Source organism: Typopeltis vanoorti, chromosome 18, assembly GCF_054136105.1.
Source record: "Typopeltis vanoorti isolate ZY-2024b chromosome 18, IOZ_Tvanoo_1.0, whole genome shotgun sequence".
NCBI lineage: Eukaryota > Metazoa > Arthropoda > Arachnida > Uropygi > Thelyphonidae > Typopeltis > Typopeltis vanoorti.
Window position 1 is genome coordinate 48838789 of NC_143566.1, and position 14052 is coordinate 48852840.

The following is a 14052-nucleotide window of genomic DNA, read 5'->3' on the forward strand; positions in this document are numbered from 1 at the left end:
GTAACAGTTAATGAAGGTGATTTTGCCCATACTGACAGTCTATTTAAATCATCCTGCAAGGATGATTTAAATAGACTGTCAGTATGGACAAAAGATTATGGGTGTCAGTTTAATGTTGAGAAATGTAAAGTTATGCATTTTGGGATAAACAGATTACAAGCTGTGTATTACATTGATGGTACTGTACTCCAGGAAATAGATGAAGCTAGAGATTTAGGGATGGTGATAGACAGAGAGTTAAAGTTTAGAGAACATACTGCTAAGGTAGCCTATAAGATTAGGCTATTGAAGAACACATTACCAAGTAGAAATAAGGAAGTTGTTATTCCTCTTTATAAGGCCTTGATACACCACATCTGGATTACCATGTTCAAGTCTGGTCTCCTGGGTTTCTTGGAGATGAGGAAGTGGTGGAGAAGATTTAGAGGAGAGTGACCAAGATGGTGAGTGGTCTGTGGAATGTTCCCTAGCAGATCAGCATGCATATACATATACTCAAAAAAAAATCCCTCTAGAACCACAGCTGAATCAATTCAAATAACAAACTGAATAGTTTTATTATTATTATTAACATCTGACTCCATGGAGTCAGAGACTCATCATGGGGAGGTACACACTACTGCATACATTGTTCATCCAACCGTGCTTTAAACTGATTCAATGTGTCTACATTTAAACACACTCAGGCAACGTATTCCACTCACTAACCACTCTCCATGCAAAGAACCTACTCCTCACACCCTCCTTACAGTTTCCAGTGATGGCCTCTTGTTCTACCCTACCCCCTTTCCCATTCTATGAAAAATCTCTTCCATGTCAACTTGATAACAACCTGAAGCTTCTTTTAATGAAACTTAGCATCATCTGATGCTGAAATCCAAATAAATCAAACCATTCACTCCTATAAAGGATAACATGAGTATAAATCACAATTAAACTTTCCATCAGTAATCCACGCAATCCTTGTAAGGCCTGACTAGCATATATGTCTCAATCACCCCTCCCCTTCCTCCTACTCACAAGGCTTTGCAACTTACATTCTCTCAATCTGTCCTTGTACTCCATATTCCAAAGACCACCGACCAACTTTCTCAATCTTCTATGGACCATTTTCAACATATCCTCGTCACAATGAAAGCCCGGCAACCAAATCTGTGCACAATAATCAATGAGGCCTGATCAACGGCATCATAACCTCTCTATTTCTGCATGTTGGGGCCCTCCACATCATTGCCATTATCCAATGTGATGTCTTCTCATCTTGTGCAATGTGGCCCTCGAATTTCAGGTCCATCATCCTTGTCCACCATCACTCCTAAATCTCTCATCTCCTCTACTTCCTTTAAAGTTTCCCCGCCAAGTGTATACTTTGCATCCCATCATTGCTTACCAAATCTTAAAACTTTACACTTTGCAACACTGAACTGATAGTTCCACTTACCTGCCCATTCATGCAATCTATTCAAGTCCTCTTACAAGGCTATAACATCATCTTGACTCTGCTTTGCTCTCCCCAGTTTTGCATCATCTGCAAACAGCTGCATATCACTAGTTAAACCCATCTCAATATCATTAACATACAAATTGAACAATAGTCCTAAAACTGACTGACCCCTGTGGTACACCACTAGTGACCTTCCTCTTTTGGGATACTGCACTTCCCCAGTATACAACTTTCTGATATCTGACAGCCAGTCACTGATTCAACTCAGAAGTCTGTAATCCAATCTCATCTGTTTCAATTTATTTATCAGTTTGTCATGCGAAAGTCTAAAAGCTTTTTCAAAATCTAAGTACACCAATGTATATGCATCTCCCCTGTCCGAGGTATTTGTCACCTTGTTAGAGTATATAAGTTAGTGAAAAATGATCTCCCTTTAACAAACCCATGCTGATAACCACACAGAATACTGCTGTTATCAACCCATTTCTGTATTCTACTTCTCACCAACCTCTCCAATACCTTCACCACAACTCCAGATATACAGATTGGCCTATAATTTGAAGCTATAGCATTATCAACACCTTTATGCAGTGGAACAATTTTACCCTCCTTCCACTCCCTTGTTTATAGGTTTTTTTATTTATAAACTTTCTTTTAAATAAAAAATAAATAAAATTATCTATTAAATTATCATTGCACAATGGATACCTTTTTTAGCATTTCCAGCAGATTTTTCGGGCTTGACTGGAGGTGCTTTTTTCCCATCAGGGAAGTACTTTTCAAATCCTCTAGGAGGTTTTTCACAAAGGTTTTTCCAATGATGCAAAAAAAGAGAAAACTGAGGACAAGTAGGACTGCCTAAAATTTTAAGTCCTTGAGTCTAAAAAAAGAAAAAATATAGGGATGAGTTTATCTTTAATAAAATTATATAAATATTACACTTTTAAAATTTTTAAATAAAACAAATAAAAACTGTCATCATAATATCCTATGCTGCTAGTTAAGTATAACTGTATATAAAGGATAATTATATTAGACAATAAATTATATTTTTTTATTAATCTTGTACGCAGATGAGTAAAATCTGTGCAAGAAGCATCTTTATAACTAGGCTACTTGTATATTGAAGCAGATGACTTCACATCAAACTGCCCTAGCCTCCCATAATGCACAGCACACTTCCTTTTGGACATGTATATTGCTATTCATTATGGGAATACCTTTGATTCTTTTAATATCCAGATGATCAACCTGTGAACAAGCCATAATCCAATACTGGTCAGAACAAACTTAGTGTATCACGATTAATTTCCAAGCAGACGTGAAGTCCTCTACACTTTCAATCACCACTTCTTGTAAATATAGTATAACATTATGAAAAATTATGGAGAAAATTGGTGTAGGGTGTTGAGAGCATGAATACACCAAATTGATTGGAAAAGTACCTGCACTTTACATCATACAAAAACCTGGTATGAAAGAAAATTTAAAGAAGCCTGTGAAATTTTGATTAACCACCCTAATCTCAACAATAATAGTGGCATAAAATTCCAAGAATTTGGATCATCCAGTGAGTGGAGCACTCACTGGATGGCACATATTCAGCCTACTTAGTTTCCAGCATACTTTAGGACATGAAGCAATTTTCAGGTTGTATTGGAAACTATTCCATACCAATTGGTTGAAATTTATATGTATAATCATATATATATATATATATAAACAAACATGTTGCTCTCCAGCCCAATTTAATTTTGTAACCTAATAGATAATAATAGGACTCTAGATTTGGTGCAGTAAAGTTTTTTTTTTTTTCTTCACCAGAATTCAGGTCAATAATTGTTGTAACGGTTGGTCAGTGACTTTAGCAAACCATGTAGATTAGTGCAGCTTGTTTCTTTGTATATATGTGTATGTTCCAGATGATGACCTTGATATGAAGGTCAAAACGTCGAGCGTTCATTTTGGTTTATATTAAACTAAAGTTTTGCTCTAACACGGTAGTTGTCTCCGTAATTTTTCATAATGTATTCTGATCACTGTATAAGCAAGAAAGAAAGGAAATATATAGTTCGCCCACCGTTTGTAGGTCCCTGCTTCGCGTCTTTCCAAGAATAGTCGATTTATGCTGAAGGGGAGAAAGAAATGAAGGACGTCCAAATTGGTCGGCAACACGCGAAATCACGTGCTTTATAGGTAAAATTTTCCAACTGTTATACAAGCAACATAGTTAACTACAATAATCATAACAGAGAATTTAATTTTCCGACTGGTAATAATAAACAACTCATCCCACAATATGGATTGATTAACCTATTATCGGAATGGATTCTCCTTTTTCTGAGATGCGCAGAAGTGTCGAAGGATCTCTAATCGGTGGGCGAACTATAGTATAATCAATTGAAACAAACAAACAAAAAAACTCCACATAATTTCTTATTTAGAATAATTTACTTCATAATCAAGTCAAAAAATAACTTTCTAACAATCTCTATTAGACACTGAATGTAAACATGAAGAGTGCACTAAGTATTTAAATAATGTTCAACCATTACTACTTAAAATGTTTGAATAAATTCAAGCAGTACATGTCAGGCTAACGAGTATTCCTATCAGCTGAGTGAATAATATCTCCACTATGCTCACAAGTTATTAGATGGCACAAGACTTTCACTGCCCAATGTGAGATAATCACGTTACTTATTGGGAGCCTAGGGGAGCATAAACATAAATTGATTAGTCTGAAGAAAAATTATTATTATGGGTATTATTTCTGGGAAAACTCCCATGTTACTCCTCTTAAAACTATTATTTTTATTTTTATACTTTATTATCTCAACACAAAAATAAAAAAAACTAACACAGATTTTTTAAAATCGCAACTATCCCACAAAACTAATAAATTATGCACTATCCCACACAACTAATAAATTATTACAAACAAAAACTCATCAAAACAACCCAATAACCAAAACAAACTTCCCAACACAAAAAGTTATCAAACTGCCATACATCCAGAACACATACAAAGCCTACAAATACTTTTTCAAACATACTGACTACAAACTGGTATTCAATACAAACCAAAAACTGGCAAATCTTCTAAAGCCTATTAAATCTCTCACACACAAAGAAACATTTGAACACCAACAATGTAGCCTACAAATTTCCCTGCCAAAAAGATTGTGATATCACCTACACAGGTTCTACCATCAGGTCTTTATGGGCAAGACTACAAGAACATTTCCGTGACTGTAGCATCCCTATTCCAGAACATTTAAACACTAAAAAACGCAACATCAAAAAGAAAAATAGAATACAAAGTACAGGGAAAACAGAAATAACAGTTCACGTCCTTGAACAGAAACATACCACGCATATAGACAAGGCCATCATAATAGACAGACAAGACAACGAAACAATACTTAGAATATCGGAAACGATAGCCATAAAATGCGACGAGAACTCAATCAACGTCCACCGACCCTACATAATGTCCGAGTGTTAAAAGCTCCACAACATAAAAATTAGGTCACTGTAAATGGGGGAGGAAAGGGTTATTTTTTTTCTCTATCTGTATTTATATATCTTATCTTACTATATTTATCCTTTATTATATCTTCTTTATATCTCTATTTATATCTTCAACATCTCTTTAAGCTATACTGCCATCCACGCTTGCCTTCTTTTTCTTTGAACACCAGAAAATTTATTTGAAAAGCTGCACCACTGATGTCCGCTTTCTAGTAACAAGAAGTGTTAAGTGCGTCCAGTAGTTTTCCCATTACATTCAAATTATCCCTGAAAGCTCTACATAAAACAATCAACTTAAAATGCCCTTTCAATTCACGAAAATTATGTCACATAAATAACCACTCTCTTCCAAATACAAGTTACTTCCCTAAGCAATGGTACCTATTAATAAACTGTTACTTCTTAACTGTTATGCACATAAAAAAAAAATCATCACATACAAAATCTCTTTCCTTCCGATACTAAGATAATTCTATAGGCAAAATGCACCATTGACAAACAGTTATTCTCTGACTGTTACACATATAAATTTCTATTTATTATTAAACATCTAATTTTCAACCATTAACTCTGCTCAATTTCATCAGCCTCAACTTAACAGTCCACTAATAAGTTCTCCTATAATTCAAGAAAATTGAACAAACGGATCAACTCACTTTATGGCTGCTACCCACTGTTACTTGGCTCCGAATTGGAGTCCTCATCCTTTTCTCCCGCGTCAAGTTTTCTCCCCCTGCTTATGCCAGCATTAGACTTGTTGACGACTTTCTGAGATGGTGTCCTCCTGGTGCACGGGCGAAGATTCTCGGCTTGAGAAGTATTTGCATGCGCGTTGAACGTAACGGAGCAATTCTTTCCTGCTCGAAAATTCCTTCTCGGAGAACAGCTCCTGGCGAAGAGTTGTCATCAGGTCTATGCATTGCCTGGCAGATTGGCTCCTATCATCTTTTCTTTCAGGCCTTTGGCATGACTTCTTCTGAAGTCGCGTCCTCGATGGCTTACATCTGACGGACAACTGCTGGCGACTTCTCAATAATGACCTCTGGACAACCGATGAGGAACTCCTGGAACCGATGACGACCTATGGATAACTAATACTAGATATTGCGGCCAACACCTTTTATTCGCCTTCTTTCGTATCCCTGCACGAAGATATGGGACCCGGAACATTTCGAGGTCCCATATCTTTGTGCGGTCCCTTGTTCTTCCACTCATGCCGACCCTTTCTTTGTTATTCTCGTGTACTCCTTTAATCTTATTTGTTTCGGGCAGCGGACATTCGTCTGAAGTTTGTCGGTCCGTTTAACACTGACCTTGAGTATTTACAGGTGGACTTCACAAACAAATTTTATGTCCTTATAAGGAGCTAACATATACGTTTTCTGGTGGCAAGGTATTGCCTTAGTTCAACACATTCTAGAATTTTCGTTTTAGGGCAGCAAGTAAGGACAATTCCCATAGGGATTATTTACATTACAAACTGTTTTAAATATACATAGACACACAGGTTATTTTTATAACATCCTTACAGGGCTTGACTTCTGTAAAAATTGATGTAAAGCTCTCTGGCATTATTAAGCTACACCAAATTTTTACATCACAACTCCGACCAATAGGCGATAACACAAACACTTCAAAGGCAGAAACACCAAGCCAACACGATATAGCATCCACTTCCTCCATGAGTTCAGATGATGACCCACATGATCGAAATGGCTCGCACTCGGTCAACCCTCTCCCTGGTCCCCTTTTCCCATAGACCCGTCCCCTAAAAACAGTTTATTTTCATCTTCCTTTTTCATCTTTTCCCACCCTACAAAAAAGTGCTCTGCCCACCCTCAAAAATAATACATGTATTATATATATTATATAAAAAAAAATGGGTTTCTTCAAATTAATTCTCCCACATTGCCTAAACACCCCCCACGCCCCTTTCAACACCATCACAGCAAAAGTATGCACACTGCAGAAAGAAGACAGGCAACAACATCTAAGAAAAGGCATGTGTGAATTTTCTTCTATTATGCTCATATATTTGTCTCTAAAATAGATCTGCAATGCCCTAAGAATTCTTGAGTAAAAAGCCAATGACATTAAAAAAGGGGCACTCCTAAACAAAAACAGGCAAAATAGCCATAAAAATAATAAAAATTATGTTTTCCTAGTTTTCATGAAATTCCATGAACTTATTCTGTACTTTATTATTTCAATCCTGCCCAATATCAATACAATTTCCACTCTCTCTCTCTCCCCCTCCCAGTGTGCTCCATTCACTGGATGCTCTTCAAAAACTACTCATGTCCACTCATCTGACTTCCAGGAATCAAAGATTCTCTCCCATATCATACCATAATATATGAAAAATTCCTCCTTGTATGTGTATCCTGTAATATCTTTTCAATTATTTATTCTTATAATATTTGCATTGTTCAATAGTTGCAATATTCTTATAATATTGATTCCATTGAATTTTTCACAACTGTTGAGCACTGTGTGAGAGGTATTATTACTGATTATGAGGATTTAAAAAGAAAATGCTGGTCAACAATTTGAGGATATCGTGTAAGATAGATGACAAAAGGACAAAATATATAGTCTGTTGTTATTCTATTACCTGGAGATACAGCAAAAGGTGCAGATGGCATAGAGTAGCAGATTAGCTCAGAGAGACTGGAAGGAGGAAAGGACATGGAATCTATGTAACTAATATAAGATACATAGATTCCATGTCCTTATATAATATAAGATAACATAATATAAGAGAACTCAGTTTGAAAGCAGTGAATGTGGCAATAACCTCAGAAGATTTGTTCATTACCAAGGGGTAGTTACTTTGCATCCAACTGAACATGATGACGATGCAATTTTGATTTTTGATGTGACTAAGCACGAGAAATTTTCAGTTAAGAGGTATACATGTGGAACAACAGAGCCAGTGATTATGACAAAGTTCAGAAGTATCTTGTAATATGCACCACAAAAGTGGAAACTGCAAGGGAAGGACATTGGTGCTCAGAAATAATCAAGGATGTTTGTCTGAAGTGGAAACCAGAGTGCACACTAAGGTCAGGCAGATACATCAGGTGAGAGTTAAGTGAAGTATATGATTCAGCAGAATCTGCAAAAAAAATGTTGTGAGGAAATTATAAGGAGAATTGTGATCAGCAAGCTTGTGAATAGTCATAAGCAAAGGGTGATATGACAAGCAAGGTGAGGAAAGCAAAAATCAGAATAAGTTTCTAGAGGTAGTTGTGATGTAGAAAAAAACAATATGTGAACATAAAGATGCAAGACTTACTGAAACTTATAGATCATGCTTAGTGAACAGACAATTCAAAAATGTAGCATAGCAATAATCGCTTTCAAGAGACACAAGCTGGTAGTGGTATAACAGAAATAAGATTGATGAACATATATGAGGGGGAAGGAAAAAACTCCTTGTTATAATAAGGATCAAACTTTCCTACATTTATAGTAAAGAAAGACAGTCATTCCAGTTCAGTTAGGACAATGCAGTAGCATTTTGGTACTTGCTTTGAATAAGCCCTCAAATTTAAAATAGTAGCAATGTAAAAGACAGTTCTTCAATCAAAGATTCTATGGTCCACATCAACTTTGTATGTCAAACCACACTTTTTCAACTGAGTATAAAAAAAAATATATTATTATAAGGAACTTGATAAACATCTTAAAGGAAAAAAGAGGAGACTTTATTGATGAAAAAGAAAGTAGGCACCAAATTATATTTTTATGAACCCTGAAAAGGACAACCCTTTTAGGACAAAACAGGGTGTATATTAGTGAATATATATTGCAAATGGCTGATTTGGATAAAGATCCAGCAGGAATTAAGGCTGGAGATTGAAAAATTAATAACTTGAGATATGTAGATGAGAGAACCCTCACAGCAGAAAAGTTGGTAAAATAAATGATGACATCTGGCAATCTGGATGAATTTAAGAGGTGGTTGAAAGTTATGAGATATTGGTATCCAGAATAAATAATGATGCTCAATGTGAAAATGAATTTAAAAGGATGGCTTTTTTTGGGGGAGGAGGGGGGAGCTATGTTAAACTTGACAATTAGGAAAAATGGATGTTAAGTTAGAATTGCGAAAGCAATAATCTTTCCGATGTTGATGTTTGGATGTGAAAGCTGGATCATTAAGATCACTAAAAAAGACAGAAAGCAAATTGATTCATCTGAATTATGGACATGGAGGAGACAAGCAAGAATGACTGCTAAATAGAAGTTAATGTACTCGGGGTGTATTATGCAAGGATGAATTATGTTAAAGAAGGTTGGAAGCATGAGAAAGGAGGGAAAGACAGCAAATGAGCTGGATGGACAAAGGACAAGTACAAATGATGCCATAGGAACCAAAACTTTTTTTTTTTTAGTGTCTAAGCTATTTATCATGTTAGAGGCTTAAAGGAGTGAAAGAGCACCGAGAATGTGTGTACTTTGGACAGCAATGTTGAACTGATGGTTGTAAGTGAAATCATTTTTGTCAAGAATAGGTGGTCTGGTCTATATGCCTACAATTCAAAATAATGCCTAACGGTATAATCAACACTAAGAAGAAAAAATATATTTATTAAAGTCACTAATATTTTGCTCGTTTTCTACCCAGCAGCATCATAACTGTGACAGGCACAGAGCACTAAACTAAGTAATTGTAGAAACAATTTAATTTGTAACTGATACCTAATATGGTGCCCTCTATGGATCAGATAACTACAAAGTTAATTAAGAGAAGTCTGGCTATTAGGTCTTAAAATGATAGTCTCTCAGATCTTTGGTAAATTAATACAACCATACTTGTTGAGGTTGGGAGAGTGCTTCATGGGATTAAACATATTATTTTAATGCCAGATGCTGATTCTAAGAATGGACTCTGAAACCTGTAACAACTTCTATGTAATACAGATGAGAGCAAACTCTACAGTCCATGTGCCCTCGGGGTGGATAGAACACAAAGAGGTGATATGATTCACACATAACTGTTGAGAGGTAGTTGGGCTGCAGAATGTCCTACTTGAGAGAGAGTGGTGAAATCAGGAACAGTGAACAAGCTTAAAGAGTGCTATGACAGACTTTGTGTTGTCTAAGATGGATCTTGCATGATGAATCTTGTGACTTCAGGGTAATGAAAAATAATGTGATAATGAGGGAGAAATGCTGTTGGAATGTAGTGAATGTTTACTATGGCTAAATCTTAATTTTCTACTGCAGAAGAAGATAAGCAACTCAATACAATGCACAAAGTATTTCTTTTTTAAAAAGTCACAAATTTAGCTAAGGACTAATGAAGAACTCCTTCAACTAATAACAGAAATAGAAGAAATATTATAAGTAGAGTTAATTATTATGATATGGCTACTATGGAATTAGATGAAAGAAATAACTTCAACATCATATTTGGATTTTACACAGTGTTTTGATATTGTATCTCACAATCATCTTATTTACAAACTGGGAAAATAAGGTGTTAAGAGTAAGACACTAATGTGGCTAGCAGTACAGTTAAGGGAGAGTGATTAATAGCTATTTTAGCTATAATTATACATTATAGCTATATGATATTCAAAATGGGACATCTAAATTTGCAAACAGTATTTAAGTGGAAAGGGTGGTAATAACAATAAGATCATGGCCTCTTGATTCAGGCAGACTTAAGATATTTCATTAGTCAGAGAAATGGCAATTGCAGTGTTAAACTACAATTCTTAAAACATATAAAGTCTGCCTAGGTAGCAAAAATTCAACGATAAACTCAAAATCTGAAGATGATTAAAAAAAATAAAAAAATCTAGAAATAGTAATATAGTACAATACAAAATTTTCTCAACAACATACTAGGCAGGCAGGGCTTAAATGACATTCTTTAATTCATTTGCGAGAACTCTGCTATTAAACAGTATAATATAAAAAAACAACAACAATGGTTAGGTCTCATTCAAAGTACTATGATAAAGCTAAATGCCTGCCTTAGGATACTGACAATGCAGAGGAGAGTGAACAGAATGATTTCTGATATGAGTTGATCTGATATATATATATATTTCATTAGTCAGAGAAATGGCAATTATAGTTGTTAAATAAAGCAATTCTGAAAACATATAATTTGTATGTTTTCAGAATTGTTTATATGTTTATAAGTCTATAAAATATATAAACATACAACTCTTAAAACATATATATATATAGTATATATATAAACTAGGGGGATTCATTCCCCCCCCCCAAGTTCTGGGCTGGTAAGCCGGTAAGACAAAAACGTTTCAAATTTCAGCCGTATGTGGGCAAGAGGAATAGAAGAAAGGAGGAGTCTGTTCACATTTTGCTTGAACAGCTAAGATTGTAATCTTTTGGGAAGGCAGAGTGGGGAGACTGTTCCAAAGGACAGAAGTAGATGGAATAAAAGAGGCAGTGAAGTTGGTTCGATGAGCTTGAAGATGGACTGTAAAAAGGTGTTGGTTAGCAGTGGCTCTTGTTTTAATGATTTTGGAGGAGAGTGGAAGAATATTAGTAGCCATTTCAGCAGAGCACTATCAATGAAAGTATCTGTAGAAGAGGCATAAACTGAACATGTATGAGAGAGGGATTGAGTGGGTCTGTGGAAGAGAGAGAGAGAGAGAATTAATTAGTTGGACTGTGCTCTTCTGGATAAAATCGAGCAATCTTAGAGAGGATTTTGGTGCACCACCCCAAATATGAGAGCAATATTTCATGTTATGTATGAAAAAGTATACCAAGTATTTTGGAAGCTGCAGAAGCTATAGTTAAAATATGATTGTGCCAAGAAAGATGGGAGGTGCAAGTCAAACCAAAAGAGAAATATGATCATGTTCAGATATCTCAGTATTACTGAAGATAAGAGGGACAGATGCAAGATCTTTCTTGTAAGGAAAGGTTAAGTAAGGAAGTCCTTATATGGAAGTGCATATAATAAGGCAGTCATAAGAAGTACTTGGAAGCCACAGATTTAGTATGACTAGTACTTGTGGAGTTTTTACTTGAGTATATTGGCTTTATTTACTTTTTTTTTTTCTTTTTGCAAAAACTTAATATTTATTATACTTGCTGTTAAAGGTTGTTTGGAGACTATCAACAGTTTGCTCTTCAGGATTTTTGTGTTCTGAATGGATGTTATATAAGCAGTGATACCAAGAGAGCCAAGACTTTATATCAGTTTTCATGGTCTAATAATTGCAAATGCAGATACAATACAAAACTCATTAGACAAATTCTCAAATTATCAGAACTTATATCACGTTCCATTTCGATAAAAATACAGCGAAGCTCCTAATTTAAACTATACAGAGTTGAAAGTTATGTTAGTCAGCAGTCAAGAAACAAATATGATATTGGGCAAGATACAATATATAACAACAATAAAGCAAAAGACGACGGCATGTCAAATATAAAATTGACATGTGCAATTAATTTTTTTCTATAACTCTTCTGGTTGGAATTGACAAACGTAACTAAGACTACTGAAGTCGCATATATCCTGCTAACTGCATGTCCTGAGATTGATTTTCCTGGTTTGCTGGAGGTAAAATAATCCACCTTAGTATGAAACCGGCTAACACACTTTCAGTTGTTTCAATACGATATGACAGCACTCAGCTTAACATGAACAACTACAAAGTACATTAAAATTTATTCAACTTACTTGTCCTTTCAAGACATGACTACGGAGAAATGATCTACAAAACAGTTTAAGGGCCCATTTGTCCAATTTTAAATGTGTGGTTGCAAATCTGTAGGCCATAGTTTTTATTAACAATAAGCTATGTATTCCTTAAAAATAATTCGATGTACAAATGAAAATGGCTAATTAAAATCTCTCGATGAGTTAGAAAATTCGTTACATATTTCACTTGGAGCATTTTATCAGAGGTAAACCTCTATCAATAACACAACGAAGCACTTTATTGAAAACCAAACGTAATCCTTACATCACATTTCTAAGACAGAATATACACCATCATTGCAACATGACTATAAATTGTTGGACGATGTTCACACATTAGAAATTGTATTTTAAGTGAGTATCGTATAGCTTAAAACCCGCCAAATTAAACAGGAGTAGAAAAATTATTTTCGTTTTTGGACTGTGTGCATTATTGCTAAGTCGGATGAAGGGAATGAATGCACTATGAAACTTGCTAAAGCATTTGATAGAATTTGACACGAAAGGCTATTGCATGAAGTGCAGAATTTGCATTTAAAATATAAACTTTTTATTGGTCGGTTGGTTGATTTATTGGTGCAAGAACAGCAAAGGTCATACTGTGCCACAGCAAAGGTCATACTGTGCCACAGCAAAAGTTACAGCAGTACACAATTATTATTATTATTATTACTATTATTACGGGCAACTCCAGGGAGTCATTAGACTCATCGAGGGAGGCCCCAAATCATATTCATCACAACTATTTGACATTCATACAGTACCTATCATACCTCGCCTTAAACTCATTCACTGTCACAGCATCCACCACAGACTCAGGGAGCGCATTCCACTCATTCACTACTCTAAAAGTAAAGAACCCAGCTCTAACACCTTTACTAACCACACTTTTGCCCAGTTTCCATGGATGTCCCCTAGTCCTCCCACAACCAGCCCTGTTCTCAAAAATATCTTCTGAATTAATTTTATAGAAACCCTTCAGTAATTTGAATGTCTCAATCATATCTCCCCTCCTCCGCCTATCAACCAATTTTTGCAACCCACAAATCCTCAACCTGTTCTCATACGGTTCATTCCACAGACCTGCTATCATCTTGGTCACTCGCCTCTGGATCCTCTCCACCTCCTCCCCATCAAGAAGAAACCTAGGTGACCAAATCTGAGCACAGTAGTCTAGATGGGGTCTTATCAAGGCTCGATACAGAGGAACAATAACCTGCTTGTCTCTGCTTGTCAACGTATTCTTCAGCAACCAAGTGATTTGATGAGCTGATTTGGCCACTTTTGCAATGTGTCCCCTAAATTTCAATTCCTTATCTACCAACACTCCTAAATCTCGTGCCTCATCAATTTCCTGGAGCACGGTTCCACC

At 35.7% G+C, this 14052-nt stretch overlaps 1 protein-coding gene across 1 annotated transcript in view; it reads right to left on the reverse strand.

Annotated features, from left to right (window-relative positions):
• The window catches only part of Afg3l2 (AFG3 like matrix AAA peptidase subunit 2), a 221620-nt gene extending 208647 nt beyond the window's left edge, over nt 1–12973 (reverse strand). The window contains exons 1-2 of the mRNA XM_090408577.1: nt 12660–12973; nt 2153–2324 (exon numbers count right to left, since the gene is read on the reverse strand). Of these exons, the coding sequence (XP_090264703.1) occupies nt 2153–2324; nt 12660–12758 (271 nt within the window). The 5' untranslated portion in view covers nt 12759–12973. The remainder of the gene's footprint in view (nt 1–2152; nt 2325–12659) is intronic.
• Nucleotides 12974–14052: the final 1079 nt, after the last annotated feature.